Raw genomic sequence first — 18,353 nt, forward strand, 5'->3', positions numbered from 1 at the left:
AATTCCCCTAAGTTCCCAGAACCTATTTTTCCCCAGGGTCATTAGTTCCTGCAAAAATTTATTTTGCCATATAGGTGAAAATTCGGTGAACCCTCTATAATCCATAATCTGTTTAGTCAACTGCCAAACTTTGTTTACTAGCCTACTTGTTGGAGGCCCGTCCTGTAATGACCCGGCCTCCAGTGCCTCTATCAGAGTCTTGTGTGGGCAATTTTGTAGCATGATTTCTCCGCTAGTGTCTTTCCAACCCCTGGTCTCACATCCCCTTATATGTTGCAGCTGGGCAGCCAGGAAGTAGTTGTATGGTTGGGGGACTGCCAGTCCCCCCTCCCTGGTAGGGCGCTGTAATGTCTGCAAGCTGATCCTTGCCTGCCCTTTCCTCCAGATTAGTTCTCTGAACAAGGTATTAATTTTTAGAAACCATTTCTTCCCAATCCAGACTGGGGAATTGTGGAGTACGTGCAAAAGCTGTGGTAACCATATCATTTTAATTAGGTTAATTCTACCTGCCATTGATAGGGGTAATTTTCCCCAGATATCGCTTTTTTTTTTTAATTTTTCCAGCAGAGGGGCCAAGTTATCATCAATGTAGTGATGAGGGTCACTAGATACCGTTATTCCCAGATACCTCATTTTCTCGGCCATTTTTAGCCGAGGCGTACAGCCAATTGGGACACTGACAGTTGAATTTATGGGTAGAAGCGTAGACTTACCCCAATTTACTACCAATCCTGATAGGTTACCAAACCTTTCCACCAGCTGCATCGCTTTTTCTAATGATGGGCCAGTGTCTCCCAAGAATAATAGCACGTCGTCTGCGAACAACGCTATCCTATCCTCCCCATTGCTTCTCTTAAACCCCTGCACTCCAGTTGCTGTTCTAATTACTTCCGCTAACGGTTCCATAGCCAGGGCAAACAACAGGGGTGACAATGGACACCCCTGTCTTGTCCCTCTCTCAAGAGGCATCCATTCAGAGAATTTGTTGTTTATCTTTACTCTAGCTCTTGGGTGAGAGTATAGAATTTCCACCCATCTTATAAACGTAGGGCCGAACCCAAATCTCTCCAATACCCACCAGAGGTAGTCCCACTCCATACTATCGAACGCCTTGGCAATATCCAAAGATAGTATCGCCCTAGAGGCGTTTTCCTCTGTTGGAGATTGGAGACATAAATACGTCCGTCTAATGTTTACGCTAACAGACCTATTCGGAATAAATCCCGACTGGTCTGGGTGTACCAAGCCCGAGATACATTTATTTAGTCTAGTTGCCATTATTTTGGCTAGGATTTTTACATCGGAGCAGAGCAATGAAATTGGCCTGTATGATGATACATCGAGGTGATCTTTCCCCTCTTTTGGTATCAGTATTATTTTGGCCTTTAACATCGAGGAGGGCATCCTTCCCTCTATAATTGCCCAATTCAATGTTTTCAAGAGAGGTAAGAGCAGTACTGCCCCAAAGTGTTTATAGATTTCCAATGGCAGTCCATCCGGGCCTGGAGATTTTTGGTTAGGCATATCTGCTACTGCTTGTTTTAATTCTTCAAGGGTTATGGGGGATTCTAGACCAGCCCTATCTGATTCTGAGAGAGTCGGCAGTTTAGCATTCACTAGGAAGCTTTCCGCTACCTTTTGTTCTAGCCTACCCTGTGACTTATATAAATCCTTGTAGTAGTTAAAAAATGCTTCCTTGACTTCCTGGGGGTCAAATGAATTTTCTCCATTAGGAGTCCTAATCATAGGTAGTGATGGTGAGGAGGTGTTGGTGTTAACCAACATTGCCAACGTTCGGCCCACTCTCTCCCCCTCTCCAAAATACCTCTGTTTCTGGAACAGTCTTTTGTTCTCGGCCTTCCTAGTTGTGTCCATCCTATATTCCTGTTGCTTTTTTAGCCATAGCGCCTGGTTCTCCGGATTTGGGTCCTTAATATACTGCCTCTCCAGATTTGACGCCTCATCTCTAATTTGCTCGCTATTCGCTTTTGATTGTTTCTTGGTCCGTGCTACCTGTTGTATAAGCACCCCCCTCAAGAATGCTTTTAGGGAATCCCAGACCACCCCCTCCGACGCTGTGCCCTGGTTTTTTTCGATGAACTCCTCTATTTTCCCAGAGATATCTTCTGTTCCGCCCATAATCTCCAGCCAAGCCGGATTTAACACCCAAGCCCTATGGGTGTATCTGGCGTGTAGCTTTATCTTCAGCGTTAGAGGTGAGTGGTCCGAGATCCCTCTCTGCTGATATTCTATCTTGGCCACGAGGGATTGCGCCCCCCCGTTGCCAATCGCTAGATCAATCCTAGAGAGTGTGTGGTGCGACTCTGAGAAACAAGAGTACCGCCGAGCCCCTGGATTTCGGGCTCTCCAAAGGTCGCACCACCCAACCTCCTCCAGAAACTGGGCCAGCCGCCCCCCAGACACTCCTATCGACCTAGGCCTAGGGGGAAACCTGTCCAGGCAGCCGTCGAGGACCATATTGAAGTCTCCCACTATTATAGTCGGGACATCAGCTTTATCCTCCACATACTCCAATAATTGATATAGGATTTCCAACTTGGAAGGCGGAGGAATATACAAGTTAGCTATTAGCTAAGTGGGTAGCCCTCTATAAGGCAGTACAAAAACACATAACAGCCTAGTGTATCAATCTTAACATCTTTACAAAAAAACGTTATACCTTTTTTTGATTAAAATACTAACCCCCCTTGAATAAGACGAGTATACTGAGTGGAACTGGGCCTGGAGTTTCCTATTTCTGGTAAGTGGTGTAGTCTCATTGGTCAGGTGGGTCTCTTGGCTCTTGGTAAGTGGTAACTTGGCTGCTGTGCGATTGCAATGCAGTGCGGGAAACAGACAGGATTTGCTACATTTCCCGCATTACATAAGTGAACCAGGGCTCAGGGCCTTATTCAACCGCACAAAATGGTTTGCTATTTGCTAGGTTTTACCTGCATTTCAAAAGAAAATGGCGCAAGGTCCTAGCAGAAACTGCCACATGGGTGTTGCCTTTATGATTCGTGGAAAAGGTCTCAGGGTCTTCTAAACCTTTTCGTGGCCTGATTTTTTTTTTTTTTTTTTTTTTTTTTTTAATCGGCCTTTCCCCAGAAGAGACCAGTTTGACAAGATTTGACTAAAACCCATGATCTGTTGTCCCAGTTAGTTGAATAGTAGTCTATACAAGGCAGAATATGGCAAGTTTTTTTCTAAAATCCCTCCAGGTTTTTTTACTACTTGTTAGAGGTTTTTAATTGTCCATTGAGAAAGTGAAAGAGTTAAGACTATGTACAGACTTGTAAGCAATTCTTCTTGCTGGCTTTTAGCTTGAACCCGGTGAGGTAAAACATTATAAATTGCTGGCTAAGTATATAGTGCAGGTGGAAAAAGAACAAACACTATAGATGTCTTCCAGTGCAATGTTTTCTTTAACAGTGAATGATTGTTTTGTGAATTGTCTTGTTCTTCAGGTGCTAGTCAGCTTTTTTACCGTTCTGACATAAAATGTTCCAGCAGGACAGAAAAAAAGCAATTATACAGAAAAGAACAGAAGTATTTTCCTTGGCTTCTGGAGAGAATGGGTTTCCTTTTTACAGTTTTAATTTTCATCTGTGGTTAATATTTTGAAGAGTTACTGTCAAACAATTAACAGTTGATCAAGATAAAGTCAGTATTTTGCTGCAACACTTCAACCTGTGCATGGCAAGATCAGCATTTTCTGTATATAGTACTATTTCCTCAATCAGTGCTGTAAGAAACATTACATGCCATGCATCTGTTCTGATCTTAGCACATTATAAAATTATCACCATAAACAACTGTCATTTTTTACAGTAAATAGTGTTTTCACGTTTTTGTTCATCCGTTTTTGCATCTTAATGCTGCTGATCTCTGTACATGCACACCCTCCAGTGTCAGTTGCACATCATTGCTCGGGATTTCTGATAGTGATAATATTGGACCATGCCTGCACAAGGTATGTTGGCATGGCCTCTTGTAGTGTCCACCAGGGGCGCATGTTAGAGTGACAATGCAAGTACACAATTGAGAAAGAGTTGTCACCTCACAACAGAAGTGTCTAAACAAGGACCATCTTGAATGGATCACCAGGTTTTCGTTTAATGATAGATACATATTTAAAAATATTAAGAATGGACTCGAGGAGGATTAGCTTGTCTGGATTTCTATCTATACTACCTGGCAGCTATGCTTACCCTTGCCCACAATTGGTTGATCTCAGATGACTCAAATTCTTTGGTTGCCCTGCAGGACACTCGCCTGGGTTCCTATGAGGCTCTTCGTAACCTTTTGTATAGAGGAGCACAGACTCCCTTTTACCTTAAATTATACATGATAGCGGTGGTAAAATCCTGGATTCAGATATTGCCCAAAAGACCGTCCCGGTCTACTCCTAGTACACCCCATATGCCTCTTTGGTTCAATACCAATCTTCCTGAATTTCATTCTATCCCTGATGCATCTTTGTGACCCTCTAGGGGAGTGAAGTGTTTGTGCCATATTTGTGAGGGTGGTGCTCCTTAGACCTTTTGATGTCTTGAAGCTCCAGTTCAATCTCCCTAACTCCTTTTTTTTTTTTTTTTTTTTTTTTTTTTTTTTTCTTTTGGTTCCTGCAACTCCATCACGCCTATAGGGTACAGTTTGGTGACTCCTCTCTCACTTTAGAACCGTGTGATATGCAAATATATATAATTATGCTTTACAGCCCTCGATTCACCACGGACTGGAGAGGTTACATACCTCTTGGATGGACCACATGCTGTGCTCCTGCCCATGTATTCATAATTTCTGGGAGTCGGTTCTAGAATTCATTTTTACCCTGACCATCATATGAGTTCCATGCCAGGTTGATGTTTGGATTTTGGGCCTAGTAGAGTCCTTGGCTTATTCCAGGGTGATTAGGACCTTGCTGAGTCTCTTATTTTATGCCAGGAAGTCAATAGTGCTTAAAGAGGAAGTAAACCCTGATGGGTGTTGCTTCCTCTTTGTTTCCCTGTATAGGTAAAGCATAATGGGCTACTGTGCATTGCATAGCAGCCAATTATGTGACACATTACCTGCAGGAGAAGCCCGCAATGTCCCTGTCTTCCTCGCTAGTATCGAGCATCCATTCTTCACCCCTCTTCCTTCCGGGTCCGCGAACGTTGGCTCTGTGACTGGCCAGAGTCCCGTGACATCACTCCCTTAACGGCATGACCCGAGCTAGAAACGGCACAGCGTGCCCTTTCCAACTCCGGGGCATGCGCAGAAGAAATCGCCCTATGGCGATTTGCAAATATCTGACAGAAAATGTACCTTTACTCACATAGTTCCTCTACTGCGGCAGACTCTGTCTCTCTCTGCTAGACTGGCCATCCTCCTGCTGGGTTGAACGAAAAGAGACTTATGTGTACTAGGCATAAATCAGGCTTTGCTATATTGCATAGGGCACAGGGAGCTGACTGAGAAGACTACAGGGCTGACCTCACCAGAGTTTTTCTGCTCCTTCGCTATTTAGTCACAGGCTAAGCAGTCCTTCACCAACCTACCTGTACTGCTTTCATTAAAGTAGAGAAAAGTTAGATCAGACATTGGGTTTTGCTGTCTAGAAGATGTGTCTAAAACAGACTTGCAGATTTTTTTAGAAATATGACAGTTCACACGTACCTCATTTGTGAATTTCATGGTTTGCCTACACATTCATCATTAAAGCAGACCTACACTGCATTGAGCAGCACAAGCCAAAAACACTAATTCGTTATATTTTTTAGTTTAGTTTAGAGTTTGTATATATTAAGCAAACTCCCCCATCCATCCATGTCTCTCCATGCTTTATTTTGCTGAAAAATCACTTTGAAAAACGCCCCTCTAGCATTTCTGGCTGCAGCCATCTTAAGTAAGGGCAAATACTAAAATTTGGAATCCATCTACCTTTAGCTCAGGCACACATGGTGTGCTTTGCTGATAAAGCCCCTCCTCCCCTCCTGAAGTCTTCTGGGATGTATGACATAATTTGCCTAGGCCTGGAAACCAGAAAGTAACTGAAGAAATGTACAAAAAAATAAAACAAGTCAATATCATATCTATTTACTAATATTCACAGCAATCAACATTACAAAACTGTAATGTTGATTTGAGAGAGTATAGTTACACATTCAAGTTTAGTTTATTAGCAAATTAACTGCTTTGAAAGCTTAAAGCTGAACTCCCAAAGAAATTTAAAAACTACCCTTGCACTGCAAAGAGTTTTTTTTTTTTTTTTTTTCCCCAGGAGAAAATTTTAAAATGATTTTACTTGCATCATCCAACGCTCCTCCAGGCTTTCTCCTTGGTGCTCTGTCCAGTGGTCGCACTTTGATATCATCATAAACAATGCAGGATCATCAGTTCTGTACTGTAAGTGAAGACACTGACCCACCAACAAACCAGGGTGTCGGCTGGGCATAGGGTTAAAGTGGATGTAAACCTGAATTTTTTTTTTTTTATTATCATACTGTAGAGTATAGGATTTCCTATAATTTGAGCCCAGTCTTGCCACAAAGTGTTAATCCATCTCTGAGCAATCCTCTTTTATTGTTCAGTGAGAAAAATCTTGACAAACTGAGAAAAACTTTGTCAAATCCTCCCCCTTGCTGTGAGTGACAGGTGATTTACATCTCGTGCACTAGCCTAAGACACAGGCATTATTTTTTAATTCCCTCCACTCCTTTCTTCAGCAGCTCTGCAAGGATTGGCTGTTTCACACCTCAGCATGATTTGGCATGCTGAAGTCATGTGGTTACTTTCCTGTCTTTTCACTGGATGTTAGAGATCATAGCAGAAGTTCAGTGTAAGAAATACACAGGAGAAAATGCATATTGACAAGGGGAGTATAGAGGTGGGCGGGGAGTCTACTGACATCACGACTCCACCCACCGAGCTTCAGACAACAGACCCACCCACAGGATCTGCAGTTTTTCGGGTCTCATAACAGACAGAGGGGAGACATTTGACAGGTAAGGATACATGCAGGAGGCATGTATATCCTTATAGATAACCCCTATGGCAGTAGTTTAGAAAGGATGACATTGGGTTTACATCCACTTTAAGGTAACAAATAACACTTTTTAATACTCCCCTGTTTGCTGTCAATCTGCAGCTGCCTATAGCCAATACACAGATGAATAAAGCATTTCCCCACTGTGTGTAACATCCACATGCCAACTTTATACCCCTGCCACACCACAACTCCCCCCCCCCCCCCCCCCCTCCCCACTAAGCAGTAGTACCTAGATTATTTCTGTGTACTATTGGTTGTTACCAGCTGCACCAACTTTATATACCAGCTTATGTATGTTTGACTGCTTGAGGGGGACACTAGGCTGGGGTTTACTTAATGGTTTTTGTTTTTTGAGATGTCACATGGGCTTCTTGAGCCTTTGATCGTACTGGTTTGTTTTTTTGTTTTGTTTTTTTTTTGTATTGGCAAATCTAAAAAAAAATATATAATTAAAAAAAAAAAAAAAAAATTTTTGGAAGGCTGTGTTTTCATTTACAAAAGTGTTAGTGTTTACACTTCTATATAACTTCTATATATTAAAAAAAAAAAGAAAGAAAAAAGATAATCCCCTCTATAGCTGACTTGGCCAAGAAGGAGAAAACTCTGCACAAGGAGCAAATCCGTCTCTGCTGGATGCACATGTGCTGACAGGGAACATGCTGATAGGAGGGATAATGTTAACAGTATGCCACGGTTTCTGCTTTATTTTCCAATACATGAATGGGTGGGGGAGTGGCTTACAATGTGACTCTGCATTTTGGAATAAGCTGTGACCCTGACAGTGGCAGTCGCAGACCTGTATGTCTTGTCTAGTTGGGGTGGTGGCTGCCCAGAATTACAGATCTTTTCACAGGTAAAATGTTTCCCATGTATGTTTATTTAGCCGCTTTCCTGTGACTCTTTGCTTTGCTCATGCAAGCAGATGCACATACAGTACTTACTTTTATTTTGCTCTTCTGATGCCTCATACAGCCTCCGCAAATAAAGATTAGAAGCCCTGTGTAAGCTCCATTTTGCAACTTGTAGCTTAAACATGGCTAAGGACCATTTACCCTGCCCCATGTGCGCTATCCTATCGCATTGGAGGAAAGGGAATAATTTGCATACTTTCCAATATATAAATGTGCTCGCTACGTCTCTGGCTTCTTGATGGCCATGCAGATTTAATATAGTAAACGGAGGTCAGAATTCAGCCGGGGATGGAGGCATTTTAGTACCCCTGTTTTGTCTTTCGTGAACAGAGCACAGGTTTACTTTAGGGCCATGTAAGCACTTGCTCTGGATACTTCGCTAAGCATTTCTTTGTATTGAACTACAATTTTTTACAGATCCTGCTTTAAATCATTATTGGTAAATAATACAAAGCTATTTTCACATATTTCTACATGTTCTCAGTCTTACCTGCCTTGTCAGTTTGTGTCATTTTTAAAGCTGAACTCCAGAAAACTAAAAGGTTCTTCCTTCTATTGGGGCTACACCTGCATTGTAAGAATTAACTGCTTGTTTATACCATAGGGTACAGTACATTCACACCAGCCGCTGCGTTACAACATAGTGGCTGGTGTGTGGTGCATCGCACTGTTTACTTTTTTAAAACTAACTTTATTGAAATGTCAGTGACATTTCATTACGTTCTATTGGCCGCCGCACTGTACAAGGCGAATTGAACCGGCCAGGTAAGAGACGAGACATTTTGACTTTTCTTGTGGTGGGACTGCACCGGTAGTTTTATTTGCCCCTGTAGCCTCTTCTACCCTGTGCTCTGTTGTTCTGTCCTCTTTTACAGAGACTGATGCAGGGACTCTGTCCCTGCATTGAAAGTGAGGATGCTGAAGGACAGCCAACTACTGGAGTTGAAGGGAGCACTGTTTGCCAGCAGAATGGAAGATCAGATAAAAAAAATCTGAGGACAGCAGGAATGAGTCATTGGTTTTTTAGAGACCATTGAGTGCCACCACCTTAAAGTGATATTAAAGTGTTTGTTAACCCTTATATATATGACTGTGCCAGCCCCTCTATTAGAGGCTGGCATAGCACACTATGTCAGTGGTTTTAAAAACGAGTGTTCTAAATAACGAATTTCAGCTGTCACGTGACCAGCCTGAAGACAGCTCAAATTCGATATTTAGAACTCTCGCTTTTTAAATCTACTTACATAGTGTGCTATGCCAACCTCTAAGGGTCTGGCTATGAAAGTTTTACCTTTTTTTTTTTTTGTTTGTTTTGTTTTTGTTTTAAGAATAACGGGGCAGAGACAGACAGAGAGGAAGATGACAGGCAGGAAGGAGGGGGTGAGGGAGAGAGAGGAGAGCAGAGGGGACAGATATGTATGACAGAGAGACGTACCCTGACCACGGTGGTCAGGGCTGAGCAGCCCTGATTTTCTTGGTCAGTGCAGAGAGGGCATATAGGAAGTGGCAGATTCAGGGAGGAGTTTTTTTTTTATTTTTTTATTTTTTTTACAGTTTAGAGTTGGGCAGATTAACCACTTCAGTACAGGGCATTTATACACCTTCCTGCCAAGATCAATTTTCAGCTTTCAGCGCTGTCACAGTTTGAATGACAATTGCGCAGTCATCCAACACTGTACCCAAACATTTTGTTCCCACAAATAGAGCTTTCTTTTGGTGGTATTTGATCACCTCTGCGGTTTTTATTTTTTGCTAAACAAATAAAAAAACACCTAAAATTTTGAAAAAAATAAAAGTTTTTCTTTTGTTTCTGTTAAAAAAAAGTTGTAAATAAGTAAGTTTTCTCTTTCACTGATGGGCACTGATAAGGCGGCACTGATGAGGTGGCACTGGTAGGCGGCACTGATGGGTGGCACTGATATGCAGCACTGATCGGCATTGATAGGCGCTCATGAGTGGCACTGGTGGGCAACCCTGAAGGTTTTTATCTTAATGCATAGAATGCATTAAAGGAGTTATAAAGGCAAAAGGTTTTTCTTATCTTAATGCATTTTATGCATTAAGATAAAAAACCTTTTGTGTGTAGCAGGTCCCCCAGCACCCCTAATGTTTACTCTGAGCCCCTTCTCTATATAGCGATGTCCACAATTCCCTCGGCCATCCAGGACTCTCCTCCTGATTGGCTGGGGCAGAGCTGTGGCACCATTGGCTTTCGTGGCTGTCAATCAAAGTCAACCAATCGGGAGAGAGGGGGCGGGGCCAGGTTGTGGCTTTGTGTCTTAAGGGATACGCGGAGCTCTGACTCAGCTTGGGTGCCCCCATAGCAAGCTGCTGGTCTATGGGGGCACTCGTCGGGAGGGAAGAGCCAGGAGCACCTGAGAAGAGGAGTATCCGGGCTACTCTGTGCATATCCACTGCAACAGAGGAGGCAAGTATAAAATGTTTATTTTTTTTTTAAAAGCGAGACTTTACAATCACTCAAGATCAAAAAAAAAAACATTCTACCTTTAACAACCATTAACTCATCCTTGCTCTTGACAGTGGGGATGAGTCACTGGTTGTTAGGACACCGATGGGTGCCAGCTCCTTAACAACCAATGACTCATTCCTGCTGGCTACCAGCAGGGATGAGTCAAAATGCAGTAGTATCAAAAACACCAAAACCAAATCAAGTCACACTATATTCGTACTGAAAATCCAATCAAATTGCAGCTGTACTAGTGTGAAACTACCTTTTTAAAATGAAGGCTTATTTTAAAATGGTTTTTGGTGTGAAAACTTTTTATTTATTTATTTATTTTTTGTACAACAATGCTAGCCAGTTGCCAAGAAATGCAGACTGGCAGCAATAAGAATGATCACATGTGGCCGTGCCTGCTTTCTTCCCTGAAACACCCTGCCCTCAGGTATTCAAAAGGCTTTCAGAGTGCAGACACAAACCTGCATTGATTGATTTTAAACAGCTTAAGCTTTGTAATAGTAAATGTCTATTGGCACTTCTGCTTTCTAAATCTTTCTAATCTTCTGTTATACAGGTGGCAGGATATTCAGTTGCTCTTTCTGTTACAACTTCCTGTGTGAAGATGACCAGTTTGAACACCAGGCAAGCTGCCAAGTCCTGGAGGCAGAAACCTTTAAATGTAAGTCATTGGGAAATAGCTTAAAGCCCAATCGTAGTTGAAGAAAAACAATATGCAAATCATATTGGAATACTCTATCATAAGAGTCAGTTTATTCTCTATGTAACCCTGCCACAGCAGAAAAGTCCTGTGGGGTTTTTAGTCTTCATTTTGTTATTGTTTTTTTTACTGAAATTAATGCTGTGCTTGACTAATGTGCAGATCTGGACTAAGCGGTTTGGTTCGGTGTGTCCTATCACACTTAGTGGTTGGGGGACATCTGACAGGTGTTCATAATGCCTGCCAGTTATCTCTTTCCAACCTCTTTATGCATGTAGCCTAGATTAAACAGTTTGGATTGTTTTGTGGTTTGTTGACAACATTTTATTTTTTTAAACAGGTGCCTCCTGCAATCGATTAGGTCAACATTCATGCCTGCGCTGCAAGGTAATTATCACTAATATTGACAAAAAATGAGTACAGGCTGACAGTAGGAAGCACCTTCATGACCTTTCACTCTTTTCACTTTGTTTGGGCAGGCATGTTTCTGTGATGATCATGCTCGTAGCAAAGTGTTTAAGACTGAGAAAGGCAAGGAGCCCCCCTGCCCGAAGTGCGGCCATGAAACGCAGCAAACAAAGGATCTCAGCATGTCTAGTAAGTGCTTTTCTCTTTTTTTTTGTTTTGCACTCCACCTAGCTTGTTCAAAAAACATATTTTGGTCTCTAATATGCTTTAACAGTCCCTTATGAGGAAAGTGCATACCATTTATTACACTAATTCAGTTAGCCATCTTTCAGTTTTGCTAAACCTTTTTTAAAAAAAGGATATTTTATGACGCATGCAGTAAAAGCCATTCTATTTCATGGAGTTTGAACTATAAATAAACGGATGCATAGCTTGGTTAAGTGCAGAATGTACAGTAGTAATCTTGTTTATTTCATTGAGCTTTCACTGAAAGTAAACAGATGTATAGTTATGCTAAGAGTCAGCAATCACAGTAAAAAGCCTGTATATTTTGATTGAGCTTGCACTGGAAGTTTTGGATGTACAGCTAGGCTGAGGGCATAAAATTACAGTAATAAGCCTGTGTAGCTTAAGGAGCTTGCACTGAAAATTAGTGAATGTGTAGGTGGGCTTGAAGTACAATAGTAAGTGTGTATAGTTGATTGAGCTTGCACTAGAAATTGGCAGATGTGTAGGTAGGCAAAGGGCAGGAAGTATTAGCAATGAGACAGCATAGTTCATAGAACCTGCTTCAGAAATTAGCGGATCTGTAAGTGGTGGAGGGCAGGCAGTACAGTAGTAAGCTTGTATAGTTCATAATGCTTGAAGTGAAAATTAGAAGATGTATAGATAGGTGGTGGTCAGGAAGTACAGTAGTAAGCCTGTATAGCTCGTTAAGATTACTCTGGAATTTAATGGATTTGTAGGTAGGTGAGGGCAGAAGATACAATTATAAGCCTCCTATATTTAATGGAGCTTGCTTGCCTGTGGAAACTAGTGGCAGTATAGTCAGACCTAGGGACACAGAGTGCACTTCTAAGCCGTTCTCTTTTTTTTTTTTTTTTTTTTTTTTTTTTTTTATTTGTAGCACGAACACTCAAGTTTGGCAGGCAGAGTGGAGCAGATGACGATGAAAATGGAGCTTCTGGTTATGACAATTATTGGAAGAATCTGGCATCTGGTGCTACCAGTACATACGATGACGATTATGAGGAGGAAGAGGATGAGGATGATGATGATGATGAGGAGGAGGGTGATGAGGAAGGAGAAAAGGATTCTGATACAGAGGCCACAGACCTATTTGGCCACTTGAACTTAGGAAGAACATATGCCAGTGGCTATGCCCACTATGAAGAGTCTCGTGACTGAGTTATCTAAATATTGTGCACTATAATGAGAATGTGGTAACTTTACTGCTTTCCAAGTTACCTTTGAATGAAGCAGCAGTGCCTCATGTATGTGTATGATTAAAATAGGCCCAAACCCTAATTGACATATAAATTAGTTTAATAAAGCACTGGGTAGTATAAACTGCTGCTGTGAATTATTTTTATAAAATGCAACTTTTACCTTTTTTGTTTCATCCGTTTTTGTAACTTGGTGTAGTTCTCCCCCAGACTTTTTTCAGGCACTTCCTGTCTACGTGCACTCGCTACAGCATTCGCTACAAATCAATGCTTTGGACTGGCTTAGACCATGGGCCACGCCTGCACAATGTGTTGACATTGTACTCTCCATCAGGGGCACATATGACATGGTGACAATGCATAACCACAGTTGGAGGAAAACTGTCAACCCATAACTTTAAATATCTGAACAAGGACCTCCATGGCAGGATCACCAGGTATTACTTTAATGAAAGCTTCAGATTAGAAAACAAAACTGGACACAACTTTTGGAATTTTATTAACAAATCAAAGCGTATTTAGATTTTAGGGATTGAGTTTGGATCTTCTTTAATATTCATTAGCCAGAAATATAATTATTCTTTTTATTAGGATCATAGAGGAAAATTATTTAAGTGGGTTAAACTCTAGTGCTAAGATATTTAGTGTATAGCAATTCTTATCCCTTCATGTGTGAAGTGGCATACAAATTTGGTGTCATAAGTAAAAGAACAATCTTCTTTTCACTACAACAGGGGAAAATCTGTACAAATCGGGAGATTAAAATTCAACTAGAATCAAAATGTGTGTGTTCTTGTTTTAGGTACAGAATTATTGACTCAATAGGGTCACATGCAGACATTTTAAGTTTTCCCAGCTCATGTCAAAGTTACAAAAAGGCTGGTGTTGGTCTTTATGGCAGATGTTTAAATAGTATCCCTTCAGGAAACATTCATAGACTCACAGTGGCTAAGGGGTTAGTGCTTCTACCTGGCAGCACTAAGGTTGTCTGAATCCCAACCACCGCTTTACCTGCCATGAATTTGCATGGGTTTCCTCCTGGTACACTGGTTCCTTCCCACACTCCAAAGACATGCTGGTTGGGTATGTATGAATGTGTGTTAGAAACCTTCGATTGTAAGCTCTCTAAGGGCAGGGACTGATGTGAATGTACTGTATGTATGTATGTATGTGTGTGTGTCTAAAAGCACTGCATAAATTGACGGTGCTATATAAATACCCGTAATAGATAAATAAAAATGTTTGATTAACTGATTCTGGGTCAAAAATTACCCAGGGTGTTAGGTGTGGTTGCATAATGACTGTATTTTGTTTTGTAAGATGTAATTGTATGACTGCATCCATTGTTCTGTACGCAGTCCAATTCAGCTTAGTTGCTAAACATCCAACTCTGATTTGGTTCAATTTGTTAAAGATCCGAAGACCACAAAGCTTCAGTATCACTCACGTTATAAGAAGACTTGTCTTTTTCTGGCACTCTTGCTGAAGAGGAAGGTGTCCTTGAACAGTCGTGGGCCACCTCTTACTTATGATGACCTCATATCGGCATCCTTTTAGAGCTACACATTATTTTAAGTCTTAGTTAATGGTGTTCTTATTAATAATAAAAAAGAAGAAAGAAAGCTACAAGTGCAATATTCAACCAGATTCAAAGTATATTTCATAGTTCTAAACAAAGGGTCTTTTTAAACATAGGGGACTTTAAGGAGTCCAGACTGTGGCCAATACAGAGAGAGCAGAGATAGACGGGACTAAAGGTGGGCCAGCATCCCTGTGTACATGAAACAGAGAACGGAGTCCCCCTTATGGGATTTTAAAGGCCCTAGTGGTGATATAACACCTGCAAGCAAAAATGCATGTTCTATATAAAAATTGAAATTTATTATACTATAAAGGATTTAAAAAAATACATGACATACAAATACTTGCTGCGAAAAGTGTGGCTAATACAATTACATGACAACATGACAGAACGACTAGATGTTGTAAGGGTCCTGAGACACCGCAATATAGAATGCAGGCTTCACACCCAGCGCGTTTCAGAAATTACTTCCTTCTTCAGGGGTGTATCAAAATAAACCATTTGGGTATCCTTAGATAGAGCCCCGATTATGGTGAGTGGTTCTCTGGTGCATGGGTTACCCCTGGTTAAGATCCGGCTGTTATTACATTTCTAAATTTATGTGGCTAATATGCTGATATTTTTTTTACATGTAAGTCTGTCCTTGGACTTGGTTTCCAAAAAAATAGACAAATGCAATTTTGTGTATGCCTTGATACGCTGTATTTGTTTAAACTTTATCTATTTGCATTTATAGTACGAATGCCTGCATCTTTTGATACACTGCCGAAGAAGGAAGTAATTTCTGAAACGCCTGGGGGGGGGGGGGGGTAAGCATTCTATATTGCGGTGTGTCAGGACCCTTACCACAACTAGTCATTATGTCATGTTGTCATGTAATTGTATTAGCCACGCTTTTCGCAGCAAGTATTTTTATGTCATGTGTTTTTTTTAAATCCTTTATAGTATAATACATTTCTATTTTTTTTATATAATACGCATTTTTGCTTGTAGGTGTTATATCACCAATAGGGCCTTTAAAATCCCATAAGGGGGAACCCTGTTCTCTGTAGACTGTGGCCCATGGGATTAAAAAATTTCCTGGCTTCAGTGGAAATAAACATTTCCCTTGGCTCAGTGGTGAGTGCCCCATTGCTCTGTCGGATGAATAATGCCCTGTTATTAGTGTTGGTGAGAAGAAAAGTGCCCCATTGTTTGGTGTTGGTGGGAGGAACAGTGCCCCATTGCTCTGTCAGATGAATAATGCCCTGTTATTAGTGTTGGTGAGAAGAAAAGTGCCCCATTGTTTGGTGTTGGTGGGAGGAACAGTGCCCCCATCATTGGTGTCAGTAGAAGGAATATTTCAGTAGGGTGGAATTGTGGCCTATCGTTGGTGTTGGGTTAGGAATAGTGGCCCATCGTTGGTGTTGGGTTAGGAATAGTGGCCCATTGGTGTGAGAGGGAGGAATGGTGCCCCAAGAGTTGGTAAAAGGCAGCTTTTGGGGACCAGTATTCTAAACTGCTGAAGGATAAAAGAACGGTTTACACAGTATAACCGCCTATAATTGTTAAATAAGCCCCATGATGATTATTTTAATATGTACCTGCAATTGAAAAAGAGTTTAAGACAGAAAATGTCTTCCCCGGTCCTCTTTTAAAAAGTAAAGTGGAAAACAGGCATCAGATGCAGACAACAGCATTCTACTGCTTCTGTTAGGCACCATTGGGATTCTACAGTGAAGCCTTTTGACTACAAATGCTTACACCAACAGCTCCTATAGAGGGATACCAAACTAACGCCACCATTATACTGTATGGAAGCCACATATGAATGTCTGATAGTAAATTGGATTCACTTGCCCAATGCAATAAAATGTATTAAAAACCAAAATAAAAATTACCGTACCCCCATTGCCCTGCACACACCCACAAAATGCAAATGTTCTCCCAGGGTGCACACATGTATGCAAACCACGATTGCACCACACATATGAGGTATTGCCACGAATGTTGAAGTGAGAATAATAATTCTAGTGCTAGAGCTCACTGTTAACTTTAAACTGATAAGCAGTAAAGGCTTTTAAAGATTTGCCTATGGAGATTTTTGGGTGCCATTGTTTTTCGCAATATCACGGACGCACACAATTTTAAGACTCGATGCAACACTATCCTTTATATTTGACCAAAAATTGGGTATTGTGTTTGTGTGCACTAAAATTAATTTTATTATATATTTTTTCCTGAAAATATGCATTTGTTGAACAGATGGTTTGAGATGCTACAGAGGGCTTTAAAATGGCTTTAAAATGGTGTCAATGATTTGTCTTTGGCTTGATGTAGTGTTGCATGGCCAAATCTTGCTTATGCTTGGACACCTTTACTCTTGTAAATAACTGTTAATAAAACAACAACCTTAGACCTGAAAAATAAGATTCTAAATACTTACATTTCCCACTGCCTGCACTGCCAGAACGCTTCTCTGTTCACAAAAAATCCTGAAGTCTGCAGGGAAGCCAACAATTTTTGGAAAGAACCACTGAACACCGCAGTGGTCACAGGAGATTGCTATTCCTAGAAGTGTCTGTTTTCCAACGAAATTCTGAGGAGGTTTTTTCATGAATAAAGCAATTTGGTGGCAGAGGCAATAGGAAATTCAGTCTCTTACAGGCAAGTCATGCTGAAGCTTTTTGTTTTAATGACAGCGTTGCTTTAACTGTTAACTCCAAGAATGTTCACTAGTACTATGGTGCTTATATACTGTATATCATAACATAGCACCAGTAATACCATGTATAACATCAGGTTTACTCTGAAATATATAGTACAGTGGTCTCCAAACTGCGACCCTTTACTTGCTTTTATCCGGCCCTTGGGGCACCATTCCATCCACTGACACCAACGATGGGGCACTATTCTTCCCACTGACACCATCAAAAGGGCACAATTCTTCCTACTGACACCATCAAAAGGGCACAATTCCTCCTACTGACACCATCAAAAGGGCACGATTCCTCCTACTGACACCAACGATGGTGCACAATTCCTTCTACTGACGCCAACAATGAGGCACTATTCCTCCCACTGACACCAACGATGAGGCATAATTTCTACATTTTCTACTCCTCCTGGCCCTAGTCCGGTCCCCCTAAAACCTGAAGGACCATAACCTGGCTCTTTGTTTAGAAAGTTTGGATAGCCCTGATATTGTAAGAGGAGCTGCTGCAATTCACATCATCTTTCTTGACTCTTTGTAAAAAAACAAAAAAAAACAAAGGAGTTGTCTGCTGGGGTACCTTTTAAAGGATAACTTTACTTTTGTAGGGGGAAAAAATAGCAGATAAAAAATAATAATAATATAACATATACAATTGTGACACAAGTCATATTGTAATTGGATGTTAATAAAAATGACCTTTCCTTTTTCAATCTGCGGTGCTGTCATTTTCTGTAAAATGCAATATAGCTACCTGGAGGCGTTCTGTACACAGATGGTGTACAGAACACCCCCTAAAAATATTTCCTGCTTGTGTGATTGGCTCACTGATTTTGCCAGCAGTCTACACACAGATACAAGTCAGATTTTGGGCATTCTCCTGCAACACCACTGTAATTTTTGTGTTATTTTGTGTTATTTTTTAGATACTCCCAAAGAGAAATTGCATCTAAAGATATGCAGACCCTGCCTCTTTCCTCATTATAGCCTTGCCAGTGCAGCAGCTGATTAATTATACAATCACTCCCATTCACATTAATTTTGCACACGGTCACAGGCAAACAACTATTTCTTCAGATTAACAAAAGGTAGGAGTCTGCAAC

General features: G+C 41.1%; 1 protein-coding gene across 2 annotated transcripts in view; it reads left to right on the top strand.

The window, feature by feature from the left end:
• Positions 1–13,100, top strand: part of ZNF330 (zinc finger protein 330) — an 89,515-nt gene extending 76,415 nt beyond the window's left edge. For both annotated transcript variants that reach the window (XM_073604187.1, XM_073604195.1), the window contains exons 7-10: positions 10,980–11,084; positions 11,464–11,510; positions 11,603–11,720; positions 12,658–13,100. In XM_073604187.1, the coding sequence (XP_073460288.1) occupies positions 10,980–11,084; positions 11,464–11,510; positions 11,603–11,720; positions 12,658–12,938 (551 nt within the window). In that variant the 3' untranslated portion in view covers positions 12,939–13,100. The remainder of the gene's footprint in view (positions 1–10,979; positions 11,085–11,463; positions 11,511–11,602; positions 11,721–12,657) is intronic.
• The last annotated feature ends 5,253 nt before the right edge of the window (positions 13,101–18,353 follow it).

This window comes from Aquarana catesbeiana, linkage group LG01 (assembly GCF_042186555.1).
Source record: "Aquarana catesbeiana isolate 2022-GZ linkage group LG01, ASM4218655v1, whole genome shotgun sequence".
Lineage (NCBI taxonomy): Eukaryota > Metazoa > Chordata > Amphibia > Anura > Ranidae > Aquarana > Aquarana catesbeiana.